This window comes from Peromyscus eremicus, chromosome 15 (assembly GCF_949786415.1).
Source record: "Peromyscus eremicus chromosome 15, PerEre_H2_v1, whole genome shotgun sequence".
NCBI classification, from domain to species: Eukaryota; Metazoa; Chordata; class Mammalia; order Rodentia; family Cricetidae; genus Peromyscus; species Peromyscus eremicus.
In genome coordinates this window covers 34,543,104-34,569,156 of record NC_081431.1, presented here as the reverse complement: position 1 = coordinate 34,569,156, position 26,053 = coordinate 34,543,104, and the positions used below count along the sequence as shown (strand labels likewise).

The 26,053-nt window shown below is 45.1% G+C and overlaps 1 protein-coding gene across 1 annotated transcript in view; it reads right to left on the bottom strand.

Annotated features, from left to right (window-relative positions):
• Window positions 1–507: 507 nt before the first annotated feature.
• Tnn (tenascin N) overlaps window positions 508–26,053 on the bottom strand; it is a 72,747-nt gene continuing 47,201 nt past the window's right edge. Inside the window, exons 14-21 of the mRNA XM_059280720.1 lie at window positions 24,498–24,761; window positions 20,988–21,118; window positions 19,289–19,421; window positions 18,752–18,903; window positions 12,487–12,583; window positions 11,449–11,616; window positions 4,069–4,232; window positions 508–1,555 (exon numbers count right to left, since the gene is read on the bottom strand). Coding sequence (XP_059136703.1) covers window positions 1,415–1,555; window positions 4,069–4,232; window positions 11,449–11,616; window positions 12,487–12,583; window positions 18,752–18,903; window positions 19,289–19,421; window positions 20,988–21,118; window positions 24,498–24,761 — 1,250 coding nt within the window. The 3' untranslated portion in view covers window positions 508–1,414. The remainder of the gene's footprint in view (window positions 1,556–4,068; window positions 4,233–11,448; window positions 11,617–12,486; window positions 12,584–18,751; window positions 18,904–19,288; window positions 19,422–20,987; window positions 21,119–24,497; window positions 24,762–26,053) is intronic.

Sequence of the window (26,053 nt, the reverse complement as noted above, 5' to 3'; positions counted from 1 at the left end):
TAGATACTTGAGTCAATGGACAATGTGCATGCACCTTTTGAATGATTAGCCCCGATCCTTAGTGAGCTTCGTTTGGCCCGCTCATTAGGAGATCTAGCTGTTGCTGTGGCCTGACGACGGGGTGGGGAGACTGAAAACATGAAAGCTTGACAAAAGTGACTTCCGGTGTGTGGCTTGGCATTGACCCAGAGGTCAAACCTGAGAAAGCTAAACAACAATGTATGCCCTAGACTAGAAGGGGGAGTGAAGCTTCTAGAACATGTGCTTTCCTCCCCACTCACATACTTCTGCTGCCTTCCAAAGAGCATGATTTTTCATCACACAGGCGATACTGCAGTCCACCGCATTCCAGCATAATGATCAAATTGTCCCTTCACTTGTACTTAAGTTAAATTTAGAATTCAAGTGCACTTAAGTGAAGAAAATAACACAAGGCACTTTTGAAAAATCAAATGATGTGTTTATTTTTTTTCTTGAATAGGAATTTAAGTTACTTCAATGGTCAATGACTTGGCTACAGAAAACCTTCCAAAATAATACCAGACACTCAAGAAGGATGAGATGAGGAAGCTTCCAGTGTGGGGAGCAGGGAAGGAGGGGGGCTGAGGGCTGATGGGCCTGAGGGAGGGGGCAGGGAAGACTGGGGGGGTACCAGTTATTTAGAGAGGCAGATTATTTAAAGTTGAAATGACTGCAAATTTATTTACAACATATGCAGATCTAGGAAAGAGATTATGCAAATGTCTGAAAGGGGCGGTTAAAAATAGCAGTAAAATGGGAGCTTTGGTCTCCAGCATGCTAGAGATCAGTCAGAACTTAGCTAAATATGAATGCGTCATGGGTCCTCTGTACTCTCTCCGTTCTTCATCACACACGAAATGTAAAAGGAGTGAGTGAGATTTGTACTTTTCCCTCAAAAATCAGGGGGAACCAGAGACAACGAGCAGCAGGTTGCCTCAGCTCTAACCCCTGAGGGATCAGAACCTCACTTTTGGTTTTTCTTCTAGAAAGATATATATTATCAGATGCATATGTAGATCGCCACCAATTTCTAAAGATTTCCAGTTGGTGATCTACTGGGTGATTCATTTTTTCACCCTAATCCAATACATCTGTCATTAAGTATGGACTGAAAAACCCTACGGTTCCAGCACTGTGTCCTGTCTGTGTGTACTGTTCAGTGACAACATTGCTGGCTTTCTAGGCCCTCAGTAGAGACTGGCAAACATGCAAGTGACAAGGTCGGAACCTCTAGAACCTGAGGTGTGATGACATCATCAGCACTGTGGGTACCCGGCAATCTGAGAAGTTAGAGGCTATGAGCATCCGTCAAATGTCAGCTTCCTAGTCACCACCACCACCCACCCCGCCCTAAGCTTGTCTCGTCTCCTGTGAACACGGCTCAAATGGGCCTTCAGAACATTCTCGCCTTTCCTCCTATGGACCGCTTCTTCCTGCCGGAGAAACGGTCTCTGCTGTAACCAAAGGGACGGATTTTCAGCTCCACATAAGGAATGGAGAACTCATGTCCTTTCCACGGCTCCCAGTTCACTCCCTACAAAACAAACAAACAAATCGACATTAGGAAAAGGTATTTAGGAGAAAAGTAAGGTGGTTGATGGCAGAGGGGATCCTAGAGAGTGAAGTCACTCCCTCTCTGAAGGAGGAGGAAAAGGAAGAGGAAGTTCGGGTAAGAATGGGCTATGAACCAAGACAAGAGGGCCAGGTCCCGCACCCCCTCCTGGAATTTGATAAACTGAGTGGACAGAGAAAGAAGCCTCCGTGGTGGGAAGATGGATGTGGGAGAGGCCAGAGCACAAGGATGACAAGGAGGTCAGTCTAGGCAGAGATCAGCAAACCAGCAGATCACTCTGTTCTTTTCCAAAAACTAAGAGGCAAAAATAAACATATTAATTAGCCAATTGTGTAAAATCATTTTCAATTTAGACTGTCTAGGTCTTAGCGCTGGGGTAACAAATGGCCTGCTGAAAACTAAATTTCATTTTATGTCTTTTGACTGGTGAGCACAATAATATTTAATTCACTTAATAACCTTGCAACCTGGCCAATAAAGAGCCCAAGTGACCAATTTTATGTATTTTAATTTGTGAGGTAAATAATAAACAAGAAGCTAAATGCCTTGCAGACCAAGAAAAGCACATTAACCAGATGAATGTCTTTTATTAGCAAATGCAGGGACGGTTTAGGGCATGCTGGCTGCTCATTTCAAATATTTGATCTCTGATCATAGGCTTCCCCTGGTCGGCCCACATGCTGCCACCGTGATTCATGAGCCAACCCTCCTCATTGCCCTGGGGGCAAATTTCTTCTTCCCTTTGAAAAAAAAAATCACATAAGGACTGGGAATCCTGGCTGCCTGGTAAGGACTAAAGTAATAAAAATGTACCTGGATTTGAGAAGTGCTAATATTTACAGTAATATTGGTGTGTGCAAGTTCTTGGGAAAGGTGCTTTCATAAAGGCCAGGATCAGGACCTGGTTGGAAATTAGAGACCCGGGACAGGTTTATGGAGGACAGAGATTGATAGTGAGCATAGAAAAGTGCAATTTTCAAGAAGCCATGAGGGGTCGGCAGATGTCCTGTAGCTGGCCAAGAGTCACAATGATATACAAGGATCATGCAGGTCCCAGAAAAGTGACAGGAAAGTTTGCAAGAGAGGAGCCCTCACATACACTCAGCCTTGAACACAGGTGAGACAGAGGGACAAGAACAGGATGCTCGCAGCAGACTCTTGGTGACTGGGGTTGGAGTGGAGCCAAGGATGGGTCTGAGCTGAAGTAGAACCTGCTCACCCAGTGACCAAGGACTGACAGAAACAGCTCTGCTGTAAGGAGACAGCAGGGAAAGATGGTGAACTGTCCAATTTGGGACAGAATGTTTGTGCGCTCCCCAAATTCTGCATGTTGAAGTTTTCTTGTCCCAGTTTGGTAATATTCAGAGGCAGCTCTCTGGGAGGTCATTTTTAGATGCTCCCACCATAGAAGAGAAAGAGGTCAGAATGCCTCTCTCTGTATCATGTAAAGATATAGCTAGAAGGTGTCTATTTCTAAGCCAAAAAACAAGGCTCCATCAAGAATGAGTGCTGGCACTCTGATCCTGGATAAGGCATCCTTTAGAACTGTGAAATATGCATGTCTACTTTCTTTTCTTGTTGTTTGTTTGTTTGTTTTTGTTTTTCAAGACAGAGTTTCTCTGTGTAACAGCTCTAGCTGTCCTGGAACTCGCTTTGTAGACCAGGCTGGCCTCAAACTCATGGAGATCCACCTGCCTCTGCCTCCCAAGTAGAGTGCTGGGATCAAAGGCATGCGCCACCACCAGGAGCATATATGTTTTTAAACCACCTCACCTGCAGTAGCTTGTTGAAGTGACCTGATCTATAACAGGGGCTGTTTGTGGATTACTAAGGGACACTGATAGCCAGGTGTGGTGGCACACACCTGTAACCCCAGCCCTCAGGAGGCTAAGACAGGAAGATTCAGAGTCCAAGGCCAGCCTAGGCTACATAGCAAGAGTCTGTGTAAACAAATAAACAACAACAACAAAAACTTAGCCGGATGTGGTGACAAATGCCTGTAATCCCAGAATTTGCAAGGTAGAGGCAGGAGGACCACGGGTTTATGATTAGCCTCAGCTACGAGGCAAGTGTAAGGTCAACTTGTGTAGTTGAAGTTTTCCTGGTGTTGCTCGACTCTCGCAGGGGCAAACCTGGGCTACATGAGACCCACCCTGTCTCATAAAATTCTACAAAAGAAACTTAAAAGTGAAGTGAGATGGCATGTGATTCATGTCATTGGTCTTTATATATCTGTGGCAGCAAATCATCCACCAGCAGCTGAGACAGTGTGCAGTGGTGCAACACAGACCTCATAGTATCCGTGGTCTGGGGACACCACGATGCCTGAATCACATTCTCCTGCCCTGCCTGAAGGCTTCAGAGAGAGAGAGAGGCTACCACTGACCTGGACGGTGTTGCTACCTGGACGGCGTTGCTTTGGGAGTATAGACAGACAAAGCTTGTGATAGAAAAGACGTCTACCTGTCACTTACCTCACTATGCTTGGTCTCCCCATATTTGCCGTTAGGATTGGCCAAGTGGCAGTTCTTATACCACCAGCCACCATGATGTGTCAGCGCACAGTTGCTGAGGGCAATGTCATTGTCTCTGTCAAAAGTTGTGAACTTCCAACCATTGTGGTAAGTAAGAGCATCCCCTGTGGGAGAGATAAGAAGGGAGTCAAGGCATGTTCTGATGCTCCAGGGTAGTGCAGTGGAACAGGATGTCCCTGAGTGTTGAGACCCTGCAGTGGTGATGAGCAGGTTTCTGGGCCGTCACTACTGGGAACTGGCCAAGAACTGGATCCCCACAGCCAGCATGTGGGGCACCATGGGTGCTGTGGGGTAGTGTGGCTGTGGACTGGAGGCTGATCCTAGACTGGGTGCCTTATATCAATGCAAACTTAAGAAGGATGATTAGGCAGCCACCCTGCTCCCCCACCACCACCACCAACAACAACAACAACCTGCCACAAGCCTCTGGTGTCATATCCTGCTGCCTCAAAAACAGCTTAGCCCTGTGGAGGATGCTGAGGGTGTAAAACGCTGAGGAAACCCATATTGCCAGTTGGGAACCTCTGTGTTGATGGACACTAGAGCTACCTTAATGATGGGTCTAGCATTAAACCTTGTTCTCACACCTCAAAAAAAGGAATGGTGGGGGGAAAGCAAGAGCCATGAGGAAAGAAGGCCCCAGCAGGAAACATCTGGGCAGGAAAACACCAAGGATCCAGCTGTATATCACAACTCTCTCAGAATGGCTAACTAATGTGAGAATATGATTGAGATAAACACCCCTTCCTTGCTGGCCTGTCGCTCCAACCCCAGGCCAGTTTCTCCATCAACCTCAACAGCCTTTTCACTTGGAAGTTCTCCCATCACATCAAGTGGCGAACTGCCATTCCCTTAAGAAACCACTCTGTTCTTCTGCATTTGCCATGGTGACCATGCTCCCTGCTGCCCCGGATCCAAAACACATGGCCTTGCTTGATAAGCCTTTCACGCCCTTGACTTAGCCCAGCTGTCTCAAATCACCCTCCCCACCTCTGCACAGCTGCCACCCAGGCCCCTTCTCATCTCTAAGGGCCTGTGTTCACCCAACAACCTTCCCTCTCACAGTCCATCTCCCAGCCCCTGTGAAAAGACCACTTCACGGTCTCAAGCCTACCACCCTACCTTCTATCACAAAGATGATTCATCCTCCTTGCTGAGCAGGTTTGCCACTGGGCTGCCTCCTGTGGAGCCTCCAATCCAGTTGTCTCTACTAATGAGGTGAACAGGCCCATTTGCCCTCTGCCCTTCATTAGTGAAACCCTAACCTCCCTTAAAGCAGCTCAGCTCTACTACTGAAGATTCCTCATTGATCCCCTTCTCCACCCCAAAACACACACACACACACACACACACACACACACACACACACACACACACGCACACACACGCACACACGCACACACGCACACACACACACACCTGAACTTCTAGAGCCCTTCTGGGGATGTACGTACAATTTAATGCTTCATTACATCCTGTCTGGAATCTGCTTTAATTACTTCACTCGTACTGCACCTACTTCCCGACCACATTTGTCATCCATTTATAAGTTTACTTTCTTTTTCAGCTCATAAAAGGCAATAAGAGCCCATATCAATCACGGGCTTAATCACGTTCCCCTCCTGCAACAATGACAGCCACATTTACATCTAATTGCTGTGACTCTCATGGGCCTACAAGGTGGGCAGGACCCTTCTGGATCCCACAAGGAAATCAACGTCTGGGGATTAGTCTGTAGCAACCTAAGGTCCCCAAGTTCACAAATGAAAGTGCCAAGACTCAATTGCTGGTTCTCAGACTCTAAGATGGTTCTTTGTGAAGCACAGATTCACCTGGGGCCCCCCCTCACTCCCACAGTGGGCTTCATTACTACTAGTAAGTGAAGTCTGTCTCTGACAGCCTTCAACAATGGTTCTGGAGGGAGTCACCAAGACCTAAATCACAGACATCACCCAAGAACCTACTAAAAATGCAAACTCTCAGGCTCACACATGAGGTGAGAGCATGCTACCTGTGCTTCAACAGCCCTGCCTATGGTCCCAACAAGCTGCAGCTTCATCCACATATTTATTCAGAGGACATACAGATCACCTGCAATGGGTGAGCCCCACACTAGGCTCTGGGAATACAAAGAAGAAGAGTTTCTTGTTCTTGAAAACTCAGTTGGGGTGAGTTACAGCAGGTATGGAAAGAGTTCGTAAGGGCAGGGTATGTAAGCAGAGGTAGTGTACACTTAGGAAGTTCAAGGGCCTTGGTTCAATCTCCAGCATCCCCTGTCCCTTAAAAAGTGAATAGCTCGCCGGGCGGTGGTGGCGCACACCTTTAATCCCAGCACTCGGGAGGCAGAGGCAGGCGGATCTCTGTGAGTTCGAGGCCAGCCTGGGCTACCAAGTGAGTTCCAGGAAAGGCACAAAGCTACACAGAGAAACCCTGTCTCGAAAAAACCAAAAAAAAAAAAAAAAAAAAGTGAATAGCTCCATGTGCAAGGGGATGGTCCCAATTCGTCCCCCCAAGTCTGTAAACTCAACAATGGTCCCTTCTTCATGCCCTACCCAGCCAAGGCAGGAACAATAAGAATAGGGCAAGGGAGTCCACTCCTCTGACACCAAGATGGCCAGGCCTCACGGCTTTCTTCTGGTCAAAGAAAGGCAGGCTGTCCCTTTCTCTGTGCCCCATTTCTCCTCCCTCCAGATTCCTGCAGACAGTTAACTACAGTGTGAAATAACACACAATGGCTCCCCTAGTAACAGCCTTTTAATAAGTGCAGCTTTCCTGGCTGGAATATGAAGTTCCCAGAGCTTATTTTCCATGAATCCAGACAAGCGCTTCCTCGAAGGTATCTTTAGTTATCTAACCTGGTCCCTGGACTAGAAAAGGAAGAGAAGCTTCGGTCTGGATGGGATTTTTTTTTTTTTTTCATTTCGGCATATGGATTTTCTACCATCAAGAAACTGAAGCCACCCTCTTGTTCAGAGTGTAGAAAATGGGTATGCTCGTGAATCAGAAAATAACTGGCCTCAGCTGAGGGGGTATTATGATTTGACAAGTTTATCTTCCTAAGCAAAACCAAGCCAATCTGGGTGGGATGGGCACTTCTTAACCTCAGAACTCTGGAAGCAAAGGCATGAGGACTGCAAGCCTGAGGCCAGCCTGAACTACATATCAGTTCAAAAATAACGAATTTAAAAAGTAGTTAGGCTGATGGTGTTTAGAGTCCCTCGTATTAGTATTAGGAGAAACTGCTGATGAGCTCTATTCTAAGGGCCCTATCTATTCCACTGGCTTGGGGGAAACTGGTTCTTCTTGGGTGTGGATGGGAGGGTTATAGCAGACTCATAGAAAGTCTAAACCCACACTCAAGGTGTGGCCACTGAGTTGGTCACTGTCCATCCCATCAAAACGTCACTCAAGACCCACTCTCCTCCTCCAGAACCTTGTGGTGCAGGAAGAATGACTCTGTGGCTGCCACCTAAGACCTAAAACCAGGAGAAGTCAAGAACATCAAATCTCTGCAAGTCACATTCAGACCCAGGGCTGAGTGTAGACCTTGAATGTGCTGTCCCTGAGAGTGGGGTAGCAAGTAGAGAGTGGTGGTGAATGTTTAGGTTTCCCTTTTCTCCATGAATCTATTACTTACTTTTCTTTCTCAAATGCCAGCCTTCAAAAATCCATTTAAAAATATAGGAAGCACTGGCTTTGGGTTAAAACAACTCCGTGTGGACATTGTCTTTTCTGGACCATTATGTGCTGTTAGAGATCCTCAGTCACATTCCCAAGTGTCCCCAGGAGGTGGACCCATCCCTTGAGCACCCCAGCTGACTGAGCCCCATATAAGAGGGACATGAAATAAGCTGTAAGTAGTCGGATAGCCCAGTGGAAACTCCGAGGCAGCTTCTATTTATGTTTGCATTGTTATCTCCACATCAATGAACAACATCTCAATGGTAGGACTCATAAAAAAGCCTCTAAGACTCAGAATCAGAAACTAAGTTAGCATTCTGTGGCCTTGCTGAAGTTTCCTTTGCAATAATAATAGTAATAATAATAATAATAATAATAATAGACCTACAAGACATGACTTCAGTAGAAGTCAGAAGCCATGAGCCCAGCTGGACAGTCTAAGATCCACCTCACCTTTCCACCAAGGCTATGCATTTCAACTGTAATAAAAGCACTGATAAGGCTAGACACAGGGCTAGGTCGTGCACACAGAGATAGCGAGACCTTCACCTTCCACTTGAACGCCTGTCCTCTACACTGTACCTCATCATTTAAGGCATGAGTAGCCAGACCCTTCCTAGATTGTAAAACCCTCATCCGAACCCAGAAGCACATTTAAGAAAAGCTAAATGCCACTGACCCCACCATTGTAATACAGAACATAAAGGGAGGAGTGATGGTACACTCAGGTAGACTAGATGGCTGCCTAAACACTATGTGATTTGAGAGTCTCCCAAGGCTTCCTATTTAAAAAGACATCCTCCACTAACTGGCCCTGTTGGCCTGAACAACCTTAGAATGGGAATTATCCCCTAGTCACAGTTAAAATGCAAATAGGGTACCTGGGAGGAAAATCACATTAATTTAAGAATATGTTGACTCCCTTTCCCATTAGCATCAGCTCATTTGCTGGATTATGTTAACTAGGCTCAGAAAAGGCAAAGTTTAATGGTCCAAGAAAGGAAAGGGAAAGAAAGGGACGAACTGAAAAGATGGATCTGAACGGACTCTCCACCAAGAGGCCAGGAAGGGTGCCAGGTTTGGGGGAGACAGGAAGGCGGGGAGCCAAAGAGAAGCACCTCACTTCAAAACTTGTCCAGGAAGATCTCAGGAATGAGGTGTATAAAAACTGAGACTCTAACCTGAGAAGGAAAGGCTAAATCTAGCTGAAAGTATGAAGAATAGCCAGATAGACTACAAGAGACAGACCAGAGCAGGAGGAGGCCCACGTGGGGGACTGAGGACTGGCCCTCAAGTCTTTATTATCCCAAAGGGTGGGAGAGACTTGAAGAAGCCATCAGGAATTCAACCTGACCTTTTTTTTTAGATGAGATAAGAGTTATGTAACATTCTCAGTCCTCCAAGACAGTGAATTCAAATTATTTTAGTATTAAATTATTATGATCACCATGTACAGTAGTATATTCATTAATCCCAGCACTCAAGAGGCAAAGGCAGGAAGATTAAAAGTTGTATGCTAGCCTGATACATAATAAGAGCCTGTCTTTAAAAAAATAATAATTATGATCATTTAAATCATTCTGTAACTAGGCTGATAATTACATGAACAAAGGTCCATGTATGTTTCCCAGTTGTATCCAAGCTGCCTTTTCCTCCTTGAATTAAAAGAAAAAGATCCTTACTGACTGGCCTTGTTGGCCTGAGCAACTTTAAACAGGAGTTATCCCCTCATCAGAGTTAAAATGCAAATAATGTACCTGGGGGAGAGCCAATTAGTTTGGACTATGTTGACTCCTTCAACTCACTTTCCCAATAGCCTGACTTCCAGGGCTGCCTCCCATGTTTTATATTCCACTTAGAGTGCACGCAGTACAGCTCATCTCTAGCCCAGAGAGATGAAAATGGTCTGAGGAAGGACAAGGAGAGTCCAAACCAGGGTGGGTCTTTGTAGCTGGAGTATCTGTTTCTGCAATTATTTCTCCCAGAAACAATTCTTTGCACACTCTCTCCCATTCAAATCCCTGCTTAGACTCCTTGACTATTCAAACTCGTGCAAACTCCTTGGTGATAGGTACCTACCTGCTCCCGCACGACCATGTCACCAAACTCAGGGTCTATTCCTACTAATATATTAGGCACTCATGAGATTAGACAGAGAAATCCTGCTAGAAATTTCATTTTTTTAAAACTCATCAATTCTGTACCTTACTTGATGCTAGTTACTAAGAAACAAGAGCAAAATTCATATTATTGTTTTAAGAAATGACATTATGGAACTCAGAAATTTTCCATTCATGGTTAACCACTTCAGATCATGGCCCCGGACCTCAGAGATCCTTAAGGACACAATTCTGAGGTGCCCTACAAATCTTCTGGAGTACACAGCAGTCTCTGTTCCCCCAGGCTTCCTCAGATGTGGTGGCCCCTCCTTTCCTCCCTTGGTGTTCAGCCCTCTGTCTGAGCCAACTCCACCCCCCTCCTACAGGAAGCTTGCCCAGCCACTCAGGTCCTTGATGTTCTCACCACCTCCACCCCTGAGCTCCTTATTTTCCATACCACTTGGTCTGCAGCAGGTACTTTGTGCTTTTAGTCTCTTCTTTCCATGTGCTTTAGAGAGGAGAGACTGTGTCCTATGCAGTCAGCCAATTTGGCCGGTAACACATTCCTAGGTGATTATACCAAAGTAGGATGATAAAGGCAGAGGACAAACTTTGTTTAAAGGGCATGAGCACCATTTTTAAAATATCGGTATTAAAGCAACAACCACAACCACACCATCTCTCAAAATATCTGTCAGTATAATCCCAGTATTTCAGTCATGCTGCTTAACAGCGGCCCTTTCCCTATAGAACTGAATACACCACCCACTGGCCAAAATCCAGCGAGCAGCTAATGGAGGCTAAAAGTCCCTGCTTTGGGCTAAACGACTTAGTTTGTGTCGTCCCTGTTGTGTAAGCTAATGAGACCCAAGTTCTTACTGCCTGACTCAGCACTTTCATTTTTCTGTTTTAATTTACAGCAAAATACCACAAGATGTTGAAAACACACACACACACACACACACACACACACACACACACACACACACACAGAGTTACACAGACAAACGTAACAGTCACACTGTGTGTGGAGGTCCACTGAAAGGCAGAATGAAATTGCTTCAACAGGCGAATGTACAATTAGCCAAAACCAGAGCGGCATAGGAGGGTCTGGGGGAGTCTGGGGGAGTCTGGAGGAGTCTAGGGGAGGAAACGCACAAAACTTCTGGTTTTTTTTTTTTTTTTTTTTTTTTTGGTTTTTCGAGACAGGGTTTCTCTGTGTAGCTTTGGTGCCTTTCCTGGAACTCACTTGGTAGCCCAGGCTGGCCTCGAACTCACAGAGATCCGCCTGGCTCTGCCTCCCGAGTGCTGGGATTAAAGGCGTGCGCCACCACCGCCCGGCAAAACTTCTGGTTTTATGGCTAAAAATTGTTCTGACTTCCTTTCCCCTCAAGCATCTTCAGAGAGCAAGACCTCCACTGTTAGTGAGGACAACCAACCACTACATACCAGTATTCCACAACCCACATCCATGGCACACAGCAGACCAACCCTCAGATGACCGGAGCGAGAGACTCCTGGCGAGAGAAAGGCCTCTTACCTGCTGTGCCTCTGTACTTCCCAACTGACAGCTTGTACCGCTCTTTGCTGGACGCCACTTGGAAGAAATCATACACAGCGTAGGCGGACTCGTTGGCAGTCTGTAAGTCTGCCCTCACCTCGTATCGAGTAGGAGTGCCAGCGGTGAGGTTGTGTAGTTTATCAAGTCCTAAAAACATGGAATGGAATTCTAATGACCAATCAACTCTTGTATGTGAGGTCTTACTATCTGCATCTGAGACATTCAGAGCTAAAGGTCATCTTAGTATTCATCTTCTCCGTTAATAAAGGGCTTTCCCAACACTTTCTCCTGGGGTGTTAATACTCCCATTCTGTTATTTCTTTAGCATGACAATGCTGTTGACTTCATGGAAGGCCATCATGATTAGAGAGGGTGTGTAGTATTGGGGTAATCTGCCCCCTGGATCCACCTCTCTAAAGCAGAAGCAGACCTTCTTTCTGTCTACACAGCTCACAAGGAGAAGAACAGATCAGCTACTCATCCTCAGAACTCAGAGGAGACTGTACCAAGCAAACCACAAACATCATCTACTCTATTAGACACCGATATGCCCAGATTCAATCTTTTTAATTTCGTATTTCCCAGTAGATGTTTTTATTGGCTATTTAACTCTCTGTGAACATCTGCTCCAAAAGAGAGCAGAGGGAAAATGGGCAAAACTACTGCCCATAATGTCTGGCTGCACTAGCAGAATTACAGGAACTGCTAGCACATCGTCCTAATGAGAGCCCAGGATCCAAATCAATCAACTGTCTTTCTACTGTGGTTGTATGAAATGCAGGCTCTGCAAAGATTCTGAAGAGCTTAGCTACAGCATAAAAGCCACTTCCGGACATCCCATATCTTCACCCAGCCCTAGTGTGCAAGAGCCTTCCCATCAGCATGGCCACACCACAGTGTCCCTATCCCTTGGACCTCTCCTTGAAACTGGGTACCTTCCTTAAATGGCCTGTCCAGATCATCAAGAGGGATGTTATCATCTCACAACCCCACCTTCCTGATTCTCAGAGATCATACCAAGCCAGAACTCCTTCATGGGGTCTCCAAAACCTTCTACATAACTCCGCCAACGCTTGAAGAAATCCAGCTGTCCAGTGTTCCGCCTCTGGAAGACCTGAGAAAGGAAATAAATGCTTTGCTCTGCTACTGAACAGACATAACTGAAGGGTAGGGAAACAGTGGTTGTGTTTTCCAGGTGGTTCTGGGAGGCAAGCAGAAACTATGAACCTGTACATGTACTGGTTTCCTAAAATGGTACATCTTCATTTTTTAGAAACAAATTTTATTTATATCTTAGTATATTGACTATACTGTCTATTGCATTAATAAGAACTTTAGGAGAAATATGTATTCCAGGTATGAAAATGTATAGTACCTAACAGGGAACATTCCTGTCCTCAAGAAATTTCAATTATAGAGCACAGAAAAACTTGAGAGAATCAGTAGTTGGTTAGGTAGGACAGAACATTCCAGATCTTTGCTGTCTCTGACATACAGCCTTTAAGCGTTCGACTCAATTGAAGCATGATATATTTATAGGCTGTCTTTTATCTTCCACTTAAACAGCTTAAAAGGAGGAATTATTTTAATTCACAAGTATTTAGGATTTATGGACCAACAGAAGTTCACCCAACAAATATTTATCGAGCATCTACTATATAGTAGAAACCATACAAGGTGACAGGCAAAATGAATAAAAGAGAAATGGTTCCTGTCCAAATGGATCAAACAACCCAGTAAATAAGATAGACATGAATTAAATGATCAAACAGATAAGAACTCAATTCAATCAATAAGAGCTATGAAGGAAAGATACAGGACTGAACCTAAGTAAGAGCCAAGGACACTCCCCTGAGGGCTATAGGGTGAGCAAGTGAGCCCTGGTGGGATTCAATTTGGTTGAAGATGTTGACCCATTGTAAAAAAAAAAAAAAAACAATGGTAATTTTGGAGGATTCTAAGCAGGAAACAGGATCTTCCCCAGATCCTTCTGACTGTAGAAAAGAGCCTGGCCGGGGCCGAGAGTAGAAGAAAGGTGACCAGTCTGGAGACCACAGCAGTGTGCTGTTGACAGGGGACAGTGACTTAGACAAGAAGCTACCCTGACAAAAGACAGAAGTCCGCAGAAGGAAAACTTGACGGGCATGGTGGCAGACAGAATGTGGAAGTGGAAGAAGAGTCAACAGTGAGCGCTCACACACACAAGCTGATTGGTTATTAGAATTCCAGTCCATGTTTTTCCGATCCCACCACAGGCACCCCTGTGCTACAGGAGTTTTGATCGCAGAACTGGGTAAGCATTGCTCAGCTGTCCTTGCGGAAGGGAGATTCTGAGAGGGACAGCTTTTGAGAGGATATCTTAGGCTCATTTGGGGACACTGTGAGCTGGGGGTTTGTTTTCCTGTCTTTTCAGCTGTACTGGGAATCAAACCTAGGGTCTTGTGAGTGCTAGGCAAGTGCTCTACCACTGAGCTACATCTCTGGTCCAGTATGAATTCTTTCTGAGGTTTCCTGGTGACAAAAGGTCTCATGTAATCGGTTAAAGGGATTAGGGTACTGAAGAGAGCCCTAGGCTTGATTTCTAAGGTGGGGGTGTGTGTAGGGGAGAATGGTAGGAACTCACCAAGTCATTTCACTTTTTTGTTGTTCCAAGAACAGAGGACCTTTTTCAGCATTCTTTCCAGTTAAGTAAAAGCAATGGGACTGTTTCTAGCCAAAAGACTCTTAGGAGAACCAGGGTAGGTAGAGTTCTCCATGCTGTATTCCACTGCCAGGTCCCATGGAAGAAGCCACATGTTGAAATGGCCCAGCCACAAAATGGAAGTAGCCTGAACCGCTGAGTCATCACTCTGAGTGGTGACTGCCAAAGCTACAGAAGGCATCGCACACGTGAGCAAACCAGCTCATGGGTTAGAGCACGAGAACAGAGAGTGCTCTGTCACTACAGCAGAACCAGTCTGTCCTAATGGATTTAGAGATCCACTGAGACGGGGGGTGTAGGGGGGGATGAAGGCACAGGGGAGGGTACTGCCCTTTAGAAAGAACATCAGAACTAAGAGAGACCTCCAATATGCTCATGGGCGTGGATGACCTCATTCAGGAGAGAAGTAACTAGGAACACAGAAAGAAAACTAGAAAAATGTGTAACCACAAAAGCCACAAAGAGAAATAATGGTCAGCAGTGTCCGATACTGATGTGAGGTAAAGGAATGTAAGAGCAAAGCTCCCTGGGATTTAGAGACATGGAAATCACCAGCTACTTCAGCAAGGGCTATGTTAGAGACAAGAAGCCAGGCTGGGATGGGCTGAGGAGTGAATGGAAAACAAGAAAATGGAGACTGATCTGGGTTCTATTTCAGACAAATGAGTTGCTTTCTTTACAAAAAGATCTCTATTCGGAAAAGGATGGTCAGTTCCCCTGGGAGTAAATCAGACTCCTTTACATGAAATGAACTTGAAAAGTCCCTAAACCCAAACACTCCTGCACACAGTATTGAAAATGGTAACACCTATTATTCCACTTGAACTTGGGAGCCAAGCTAAAAACCACCCTAACCCATTCAGTAATGATTAGCAACCACTTACCAAAGACTAGAATTGTATTTCTACCAATTTTTTTCCTTGTACTCGTCTAAATGAAGAAGGCCCAACACAAAAGTCTACTATCCATGATCTTAAATTTCATGAAGTAAACCTAATGGTTGTGTGATCTTTACATTTTTCGCTAGTGAGTGAGTGAGAGAGGAGAAAATCCTAACCCTGCAGAAGTCCCACATAGGCGCTCACATTAGCTCCTGCATGGATGCTCACATTAACTCCCACATGGGCGCTCACATTAACTCCATGTGTAGCACCAAGTACAGCTTTGTGGCCTAGGAGGTGTTGAACAAAGACATCCATGGGAAAAGAATGTTCCAGACTCCAAGTCAGCCACAGACACTTCCTGGCAAGGGGATAGTGAGTCAGTCATCATTTTGGTTTCTGATCTCAGCCAGCTCGCTGTAAAGCAGAGATTCAAGTGGGAAAGAGAAGTCCACCGCACCATTTCTGGGAAAACTAGATGAGATGGTACGTGTCCTCCAAATATGTCCTATGAATGGGAATGAGCTGATAGCAGTATTTAGGAAAAAATCACAGCAAGCCATTACACACAGTATTAACACTGTCAATCAACACAGCTGTTCTTACTCTCCTTTTCTCGGCTGCCCATTCTTTTTTTTTTTTTTTATTTTTGGCTTCTTTCATTCTTCATTCACTTACTTATGTAGCAACCATTCAAACCATTTACTGGACATCTATGCAGTGTTGACTCTCAGGAAAAAGTAACGATGCCGTTTCACAGATGGCAAAGCTCAGAAAATTAGCCATATTCACATAACCATTTAGTGGCTCAAATGGTTATGGATACAAGGTTATGGATACAAGGATAACATACAGTCCCACCTTTAGGTCTATTTCCTCAGTAGCATTTCTGAAGGCTTGGAAGACTTGTTTCCTGATGAGGAGCCTATGTCAACCCCATTCTCAGACTCTTCATATACCACAGACAACTGAATCCTAGGCTGGATGTGGTCTTGACACTTCCTTATTATGTCTAGCCATTGTGTGAATAGCATTCCCACTCCAAGGCTGGGATTGATTCTGAGCCTGCCCTTCTAAGGACAGATGCATTGCCAATGTCTCTATCTCCAATCAATGAGCATGTTTTGGGTTTGGGTTTTTTGTTTTGTTTTTAATAATGCCCCCATATATCCAGGGAAGCTGACTCTGGACTCTCCACACTTAGTAGATGTATCTTGGCTAAGTTGGCTAATTTCATTTTTAAGTTAGCTAGTGTAGCCCAGGCTGGTCTCAAACTCACATGTAGCCAAAGATGATCTTGAACTTCTAATCCCACTCCCTTTGCCTCTGTCTCCCATGTGACCGTCCCATCCAGTCTTCTGTGGTGCCAGGGAACAGTCCCGGGGCTGCACACACGCTAGGCAAACACTTTACCAACTAAGTCACAACCACAGCCCAAGATTCATTTCTCTAAACTGTCAGATCAAGGTATAACTAAGCCCTATCACCTAAGAGCTTACATGGAGGCTTCAGTAAGGTCAGCAGATCATGGAAGAGCAGAGCCTGGCACAAACAGGTAACAATAAGTTGTTATTATATCTCAATAATTGTGAGTTTGCATTTTATCATATCATATTTAAGTGTAGTAACCACACAGATAACTTATACATCTTGATCAGATGGCTTTGATTGAGGCTTTCAATCTATTCAGAGATTAGCATGCGCTGGAATGAACTACGTAAGAAGAGTGGAAGCAAATAAGTCTTAAGAGGTGGTAAAATATCTTTAGAGAGTTCTACAGTCCAGCATTGTCATTGTGCTGGAGACATTACTCACTGTCCTGAATGACTAAATCAGGAGGCAAAGTCAAGACTGCACTTAAACGCCTGTGGAAAGAGCCTCTGATGCAGCCTCAGACTTCCAAGAAGGAAAGATTTGAGACTCTTAAGTGTTCCCTGATGTTCTTTCCAGCCTCCTCCTGGCAGCCTGGGTCGCCTCAGGGCAAAGTCCTGCCTGTTCATTGAATTAGGTTCCTGCTGCCTGGGACAGAGAACAACTTCCATAAAAGGATTTTAAAAGCTCAAAAGAAGCCTGGGTCTTCTTTCAGGAACAGAAGACCCTTGAAGCAAATAAAACCCGGGCCGAGTGGATTCAGTGGTCCTATAACTGACTATGTTTGAGTCAGACTCATCTGCACGGGTGTACAGAAGGTAAGTTCCTTGAAGTCAGGACCCCGTCTGGTTTGTTCACTGCTGGGTCATTAGTCTATGAAACAGCGTCTCACACATAGTAGGTACTCACTAAATAAATATCTGTGCAACATTTCATGGCTTGTGCAAGCAGAGAGACAAATCTCAATTTCTCTCTCTCTCTCTCTCTCTCTCTCTCTCTCTCTCTCTCTCTCTCTCTCTCTCTCTCTCTCTCTCGGCTGCCTTAGATAAATGATTCCTTCCCTGTATGAGCTTGGCTTTCAAAAAGGCCACACTGAACAGTGCAGACATCCTGCCACTGGTCAATTACAGGCACAATGGCAGGAAATTGGGCTGTAGGCCGGAGCAAACTGATGCTCTGAGTCACAAAGGTGCTGATGAAAAGTAGCAGACAGAGGCCTGTGGGCCTGCTCAGGCGGGAGACCTCCATGTTACAATCTGTTGTGTTATTTTATAAATTAAGTGTCTCTGCCATCCATCCAATTGTTGGATGAAACAGACATTCAACTATTCTTTGCCACTGTACAGATATTAAGTTTTCTTCATTGTTGCTCTCAGATGATATCATTTCACCTGTGGCTGCTCAAATGTCTGGCTTCCCAGACATAGTTGAGCACTATGAGACCAGGCTGTCTCTTTCCCACAATAGGTAACAATGCACAGCGAGTGAAGGCTGCCTATCATTTGAGAAAAATGAGAGCCTCTGTCAGTTCAGACACAGGGAGAAGCCAAGAGAGGGAGAAAGAATGATCCACCTGCAGTCTTCAAAGGTTCATCATAGAACTGAATCAACAAGCAATGAGAGAAGTGATGTAGTATAAGCAGGCAACGGCCCAAGAGAATAAAACCTCCCGATAGAAGGAGACAGCTAGACACAGCCCAGGCTTCTCGGACTCTGGCCTTGATCTTTCAATTCAAAGCCCTAGAATCATGTTTCTGTCCTACAGAGCCAAAGTCTAGACCCCAGACCAGGTCCCAGTTCAGAGGACTGATCTATCAAAGAGGCCATGAATTTACATCTTGGTTGACCTAAGATGAGCCATCAGAAAGACCAAGGATCTAGCAGATGTGACTCCTGCAATTTGGTTCTAGCAATGTCACTAACGTGTGTCACTCACTCAACCAAAGATCTTCCTTCATAAGCTTCAGCTTCCCTCTTGGTAAGACAAGAATAACAGTCCTCTCACACTAAAGCATCACATGAGGGTCTAGTTTTTTAAAAATGCTTTGAAGAGGGTAGAATATAGGAATAATGTACATACCAGACATTATTAGATGATGATAAACTCATAATCCTTAGCTTTGGTTTAACCAAGGTGGTTCTGTGACCAGTGTTAAGCCCTAAATTCTCTCCTTACAAGGGGATAAAATCTCCCTCCAAACAATTGCAACCCATTAAAGCTCCTTCCCCCACGGGCAGAGAAGAAAGAGAACCTCCATGGGGCAGCTGTGACCATCTCCCTAGGCTGAGAAGGAAGAGATTACACGGAGCTCCGTCAGTTAGGACTCACAATCCAGCCGCCTCCATCCGTGTCCATGTCACAGTACACCTGCATGGGCCGGCTGGCGTCGCCATTTAGGTAGATAGTGTAGAGGCCACTGGCGGCATTGGTGTTCTGCTGAACCTGACTGCAGTCTGAGGGGTGTGGAAAACGGGCGTCCACTGAGAGCAAGCAGAGGGACAGCGTTGTCAGAAAGGAAGGAAGGAGAGACAGCACAGCTTTCCCCGTCACAAGGCAATTCTCTCTGCTCAGAAACTATTTCATAGCATCCTACACTATTCTGCCTCTTCCAAGTCTTGCCTCACATATTAGTTTTTCTCCCTCTCTCTGCTCCCATCAATTCTGCAAATGCACCATTAAGTTAGATTTGTGTCACTCGATGTCCTAGATTAGCTCTCCCAGGTGCAACACTCTCTTCACTATAGGGGTGAATGTGTTTGGAATCCACAACCCCATTTTCATTTCTCCAAAACTCCATGCTCCTCCCAGGCCTCTCCAATGCCTGTCTCTACTTACTGTCATTTAAAAGGCTGGATTCCACATTACCTGTAGAAAGGGTGGTGGATACACTCCGGCTCCTGCGGTCACCTTTAAAGGCAACCAAGGAAATAGGGTAGGTGACACCCTGTTCCAGGTCTTGCAATTCAAACCTCTGCTGGCCTCTTTGGAGCTGCACTTCCTACAGACAAAGGGGGTAACAGACAGTAGGCAATTCAGCGTCTCTTCCCAGCACCGTGGGCATCATCTCCATTTACTAACTCCATGTCAGCAGCTCTCCAAGTGCTCAGTGGCAGCCCAGAATCCCGGTGAGTCTCAGTCACTCCCCTGGAGGGCCAGGCCATGGAGAGTCAGCCCTGCTAGAAGGGCTAGCTGAGAGACAAGGCCTTGCATGGACACCACTGGAGAAGCAGCCAGGTTGCCTAGAGATTCGTGCCTTCGGATATTTGTTGAGACACTGACTCTAGCCAATGCTATCAGCAACAGGCTGACAATGCTGGACTAAGAAACATGTTTTTAAAAAGAAGGCAAAACTGGCCATCATATCTGTGAGACACAGAAGTAGTTGGTATTTCAAGAAATCCTTCTGAATATGTCTTACTCACTCTATAAACATTCGACTGACTCTCATTGCAATAATGAATGTACTCATTTTAATAATGAATAAATCAAAGTGTCTTTTTTTACTTCTTATTTCTTATTTATCTGTTTGCTTATTTATTGACAAAGAGAGATAATGACAGTTTTCTATTTGGCCAAGTTCGGAAACTTTTCTGGACTTCAGAGATTCATGAGGAAGGCTAGCCCTTGAAATAATGGTCATCTATTTATTCAGTGAGTATTTATTGATGGCCTCAGGAATGGTGACACACACCTCTGATCTTAGCTGCTTTCAAGACTGAAGCAGAAACAGTTCAAGTTTGAAGTCAGCCTTGACAATTTAGTGAGATCTTGTCTCAAAATAAAAATATTAAAAAGAGCTAGGGACATAGTTCAGGGTTAGAGTATTTGCCTAACACATATAAGGCCCCTGAGATAAAATCCTCACTCTCACCAAAAAAAGAAAAGAAAATATTCACACCAAGTGCATACTAAGCACTATCCTAAATGCTTTAGATACAAAAAAAAAAAAAATAAACAAAGCAGACAAAAAAAATTCTCAGTCCTCGTGGAACTTAAATGTATTAAGCAGACCCAACAATTTATAGAAGGGGAGGGGGGAGAAGGAAGAGGAGCAAGAGGAGGAGGAGCAGGAGGAAGAGCTGGAGCAGGAGGAGCAGGGGGAGGAGCAGGAGGAGGAGAAGCAGGAGGAGCAGGAGCAGGAGAAGGAGGAGCAGGAGGAGCAGGAGCAGGAGAAGGAGGAGCAGGAGGAGGAGGAGGAGCAGGAGAAGGAGGAGCAGGAGGAGGAGCAGGAGGAGCAAGAGGAGGAGGAACTAGCAGCAATATCAGGGCTGACAGTAGAGCTCAGTGACACAGAGTGTGTCTAGTGTGCATACCACCCTGAGTTTGAGCCCCTAGAACAGTAGAATAAGTGATGAACAAGTGAACGATAAAATGGGGTCTATGCACAGCCCCCAAATGTGTAGCAGTCAGCTAGGAACAGGCACAGAGGTTAGTCCTTACAATGAGAATATAGTACTCACAAACAACATCACTTAGCAATGGGGGATCAACAAGTCAAGCCAACTTGTTCTACAGGGAGGCTGTGAAGAGAAGGCACCAAGAGAAACAGAAGAAACTCTCATACCTTCACTGTGCCATTTGGGAACTGGTAGGTCAAAACGTAGCCATCAATTTGAGCAGAGGGAGGCATCCAGGTCAACACCCCACCATAATGTGTTACACCAAATGGACGAAGATTTTTGGGAGGGTCAATTTCTGTAAATGAGAAGCCAGGTAATAATTATTCCTAAAATATGCATAATTTTGAGTGATCTGTTTTCATTTTTTTTCTATGTATTTTCCCATTTCTCTCCCTGCCTTTAAGCAGCTGGTAGTCCTGTTCTTGCTCAGAGCCCTCCCAACCTTTGTTTCTAAAAGTCAGATCTGTGGAAGTCAAGAGGATTTAGGGATATGGCTTTGAGTGGTCTCTAGAGGGAGGGACCCTGGGCCTTGTTTCCCTCGTGGATTCCCAGAGTGGTAAATATGAAGATCGTAATTTGGCACACAGGTTGTCGGTGGTTTGGAAGGATGAGAGCCACAGGTTAGAAACGGCCCTGCACACAGAACCTAGGGATTGCTCAGAGAACATTATATAGAGAGGTAATGAAAAGCTAGTGTACCTCTAATGTCCAGCACTGAGAAATCCCCCAAACTTACATGTTGAGATTAGGAGCCATAATGTGTAAGGAGATTTGGGATAAAATTAAGTTAGCATAAAAATACAAAATTCTATTTCTTAAACACCTAAGTGTGTGGCCTTCAATTCATACCCAGTACAGAAATAAGAGATAATATTATATGTTAAAACAGAAAGAAACTGGGTGTGGTCATGCATACCTATCATTCAAGGACTCAAGAGGCCGAACCAGGAGGATTTCAGAGAGCTTGAGGCCAGAGGCCTTCCTGGACTTTAGAGTGAACTTCCTGGACTCAGGAAGAAAGGTGGTAGGATTGTTAGCTAGGAAGGTGCAGATGCCTTGCCTACTTAAATGCCAGAGGGCATACACATGTATGTGAGTAGGTACCAGAGGGCATACATGGGTACATGAGTATATACCAGAGGGCATACACATGTATGTGAGTATGTACCAGAGGGCATACACTGGCTTGTGAGCATGTACCAGAGGGCATGCACGGGTATGCTAGTATGTACCAGAGGGCATGCACGGGTATGCAAGTATGTACCAGAGGGCATGCATGGGTATGTGAGCATGCACATGTAGACCAGGAAAACAAAAGCTCAGCAAAAATACTAATTCTCACCAAAGCTGGTTAGAATGTTCATATTTTTAAGCAAACAAGATATGAATGGAAATTTCCATTTTAAAAAATATCATAAAATGCAATTTTAATTTAGAACTTCCCAAAAAGACATCTCCAGGCTATTTTCTGCCCAGTAGCATTTCAGCTGAGAACTGAATTGCAGTATTTTAATAGAAATCAGACAGCTGTTGTTTTGAATTAGGTTGTTTTGACAAATTTTGAGTCTCTGTAATATCAGCTTGGTTTGATTTTCTAAAGCATAGCATCTGGCATGGATCATACTTTATCCATCACATAGAGAGACTGAAATTCCTTCAGAATCAAAGGAGGGCATAGCTATTTAAATATTTTAAGGTAGTTTCTGCCTCCTCTTTGATTCACAACTGTCCCCTGGCTGTGGACTTGAGATGTCTGATTTAGTTACTTTCATATTTCTATAAAGCAGGAAGATAAAAATATCATTATTGTCTTTAAAATTGGGAAAAGCAGGGCTGACAAAATGGCTCTGCCAGCAGGTGCTTGCCACCAAGCCTGACGACCCGAGTTCAATCCCAGAACCTACATGAAGCAAGGAGAGAACCAACTCCTGCAAGTCGTTCTCTGACCCCCACGTGTGCTGTGGATGCTCATGTCCACACACACATACAGAGAGAGAGAGAGAGAGAGAGAGAGAGAGAGAGAGAGAGAGAGAGAGAGAGAGAGAGAGGGAGAGGGAGGGGGAGGAAGAGAGGGAGAAGGAGGGAAGGAGGGAGGGAGAAAAGGAGAGGGAAGAAGGAGGGAGGAGGGAAGGAGAGAAATGTAATTTAATTGTTTTAAACTGGGGAAAGCAAAGAGAAGATAAAGGAGGACGAGGGGATGGGTAGGAGAGAGGATGAGAGTAACTGAGCAGAGGAAGGAAGACAATAGTCATCCATTGCTAGAGCCACACAGGAGTCTCGAGAGTCTGGGATGAGAGAAAAAACGTAAATTGGGGTTTGTTTGGGGTTTTGTTTTACACATATTTTCTAATGTGAATTTCTTTTGTGCTGTGGGATGTTCTGTATGGCAAATGTGTTGCTGATTAGTAAATAAATAAAGCACTGATTGGCCATTGGCTAGGCAGGAAGTGTAGGCGGGACAAGGAGGAGAATAAAGCTGGGAAGTGGAAGGCTGAGTCAGAGAGACACTGCCAGCCGCCACCATGACAAACAGCATGGGAAGATACTGGTAAGCCATGAGCCATGTGGCAAGGCATAGATTAATGGAAATGGGTTAATTCGTGATAGAAGAAGTAGATAGCAAGAAGCCTGCCACGGCCATACAGTTTGTAACCAATATAAGTCTCTGTATTTACTTGGTTGGGTCTGAGTGGCTGTGGGACTGGCAGGTGACAGAGATTTGTCCTGACCGTGGGCCAGGAAGGAAAACTTAAACTACATTTTTGTTCTTGTATTTTAATGTGGATTTTCTAATGCTAGCTAATTTTAATTAATAAAAACCATGAAGAAATTTAAGGTTCCTCTACTGGGGAGGTAAATGGACCTTGTTCAGAATGCCTGAAGGGCTCACAGACACTGGGTCCCACGGAGGCCCAGTTCCATAATGCTCATCTATGCCCAGACGCCCCATCACACACATTCACTTGTAACCCAGACACCTTTGGTCATCCACAGATGATGACATGGAGGAGGATGCTCCACCATCACCTCCATCTCCACCTTGAAAGATTGAAACTAGCTTCCTGTTTCCTTCTCCTCCCAGCAGGAACTGAGACCCAACCCTGTTTCTAATACAAAGCAGGGACAGAGCTCCTGGCATCTAGGCTCAGCAGACAGGCCTGATGGAGAATAACTCATACAACCATTGCTCCGTGTGTCCTCCACCCTACCCGACCTGTCAAAGTACTACCTCAAAAAGATAACTATGAGGCTAGAGAGAAGGCTCAATGGGCAAAGCGCTTCACATGCATGCATGATCATCTAAGTTCAGATCCCTACTACCTATATGAAAAGCCAGGAACAACAGCACATGTCTGTAATCTCAGGGCAGAGGAGATAGAGATGGGAAGATCCCTTGAACTTTACTGGCCAGACAGCCTAGCCAAATCAAAGAGAGACCATCTCAAAAAATAATGTGGAGAACAACTGGCACCCCATGTCAACCCCTGACCTCCATGCACATGCACACATGCATACGTACACATGAACGCGTGGACACATAAACATACAAACAAGGTCAATGGGGAAACACTTGGAAAACATCTTCAGATAAAGCAATCATTCTCCCTCTTCCCCCTCCTCACCCTATTTATAGAGGAAGATTCACTCTTGGCAAGAGTGAAGTGTCGCAGTACCTGTTAAGGCCTTAGTGTCAGCCTTCTTGCTCTCACGGGCCCCCTTCTGGGCCCACACATGGATGGTATATTCCATGCCTGGCTTCAGACCCGTCAGGACAGTGCTACTCTGGTCCTTTGACACCGGAATCTCCTTGGTCTCTCCATCCGCAGAGGTGTAGCGTACCATGTACCTGTCAATGGTGGCTCGCACAGGGTCCCAGGAGATGGTGGCTGTATTCTCGGTCACCCGGTTGGTCACCAAGTTCTTGGGGCTGTCAATTTCTTTTTTTTAAGATTTAGAAAAGGCTGACTTCAGAACCATGAAAGGCATCTCACCACCCCTTCCACAAGAGTTTCCCTCCATTCAAGAGAGCTAATTTATTACTGGTACAATTTTATCATTAATAGTGTATAATTCTCGTGAATACAGTAGTAAAGCAGATATAGTGTCCACTCCTCCAATCCCAACAGTTCAGAGGCAAGAAGAGTACAGATTCAAGCTCAGCCAGGGCTGCATGGTGGGGCTCTATTTTTAAAAATAAATGAATGAGAGAGAGAGAGAGAGAGAGAGAGAGAGAGAGAGAGAGAGAGAGAGAGAGAAGAGGAAAGGAGAGGAGAAGAGAAGAGGAGAGAAGAAAAGAGAATGAGAGGAGGGAGGGAAGGAGGGAGGGAGAGAGAGAGAGAGAGAGAGAGAGAGAGAGAGAGAGAGAGAGAGAAGGAGAGAGAGAGAAGGAAGGAAAGAAAGAAAGAAAGAAAGAAAGAAAGAAAGAAAGAAAGAAAGAAAGAAAGAAAGAAAGAAAGGTAGGTAGGAAGGAAGGAAGGGAGGGAGGGAGGGAGGGAGGGAGGGAGCGAGGGAGGGAGGGAGCGAGGGAGGAAGGAAGAAAGAAAGAAAGGAAGAAAGAAAGGCGGGCCCGTAAGAGTCCCCCAGTTTCCATTTTCCCAGGAAACAAAACACTAGCTATCACAAGGGAAGGAATCAGATCTTCTATTTGTCAGTCTGGAAACATTCTGTCCACCCAGTTTCCACCAGCATCACAATGAAAACCTGAACTAGCTAAGCCCTGAAACCCCAATTGGAACAACCTCCTATAGACTCCCCCATTGCACCTACTCTGTTCACCAACTACCCTCCATCCCCCTGGACTCATAAAAGAAGAGAAATGAAGACTCTCATCCCCATTGCTTGTTTTCAAACCAAGACCTCTCTGCTCTGAATTGTGAGGTCTTCTCCCTCCATCTCCAGGGCTTTCTTCTTTTCCTCTCTCTGTCTCTTGAACACTACTATTTTCTTCTCCACCATCCATCTCAGAAAATCAAGCTCCAGGAGCTCCTCTCTCTTCACACTTCATGCCGTTTCTCTGCACCTCTCAACCAACAAGCCAGAGGGCGTCTGTCTGTCTCAGCATCACTCACCTCTCATTCAAGCCTCAACTCCACCATGGCCCTGCACCAACTCCGCTAGTATAGGTCACTGAAAATTTCTGTATGGACCACCTCTCAAATGGACACTAATGACATCCTCAGTTTACTCAATCTTTGGTTTTGGTTTTTCGAGACAAGGTTTCACTGTGTAG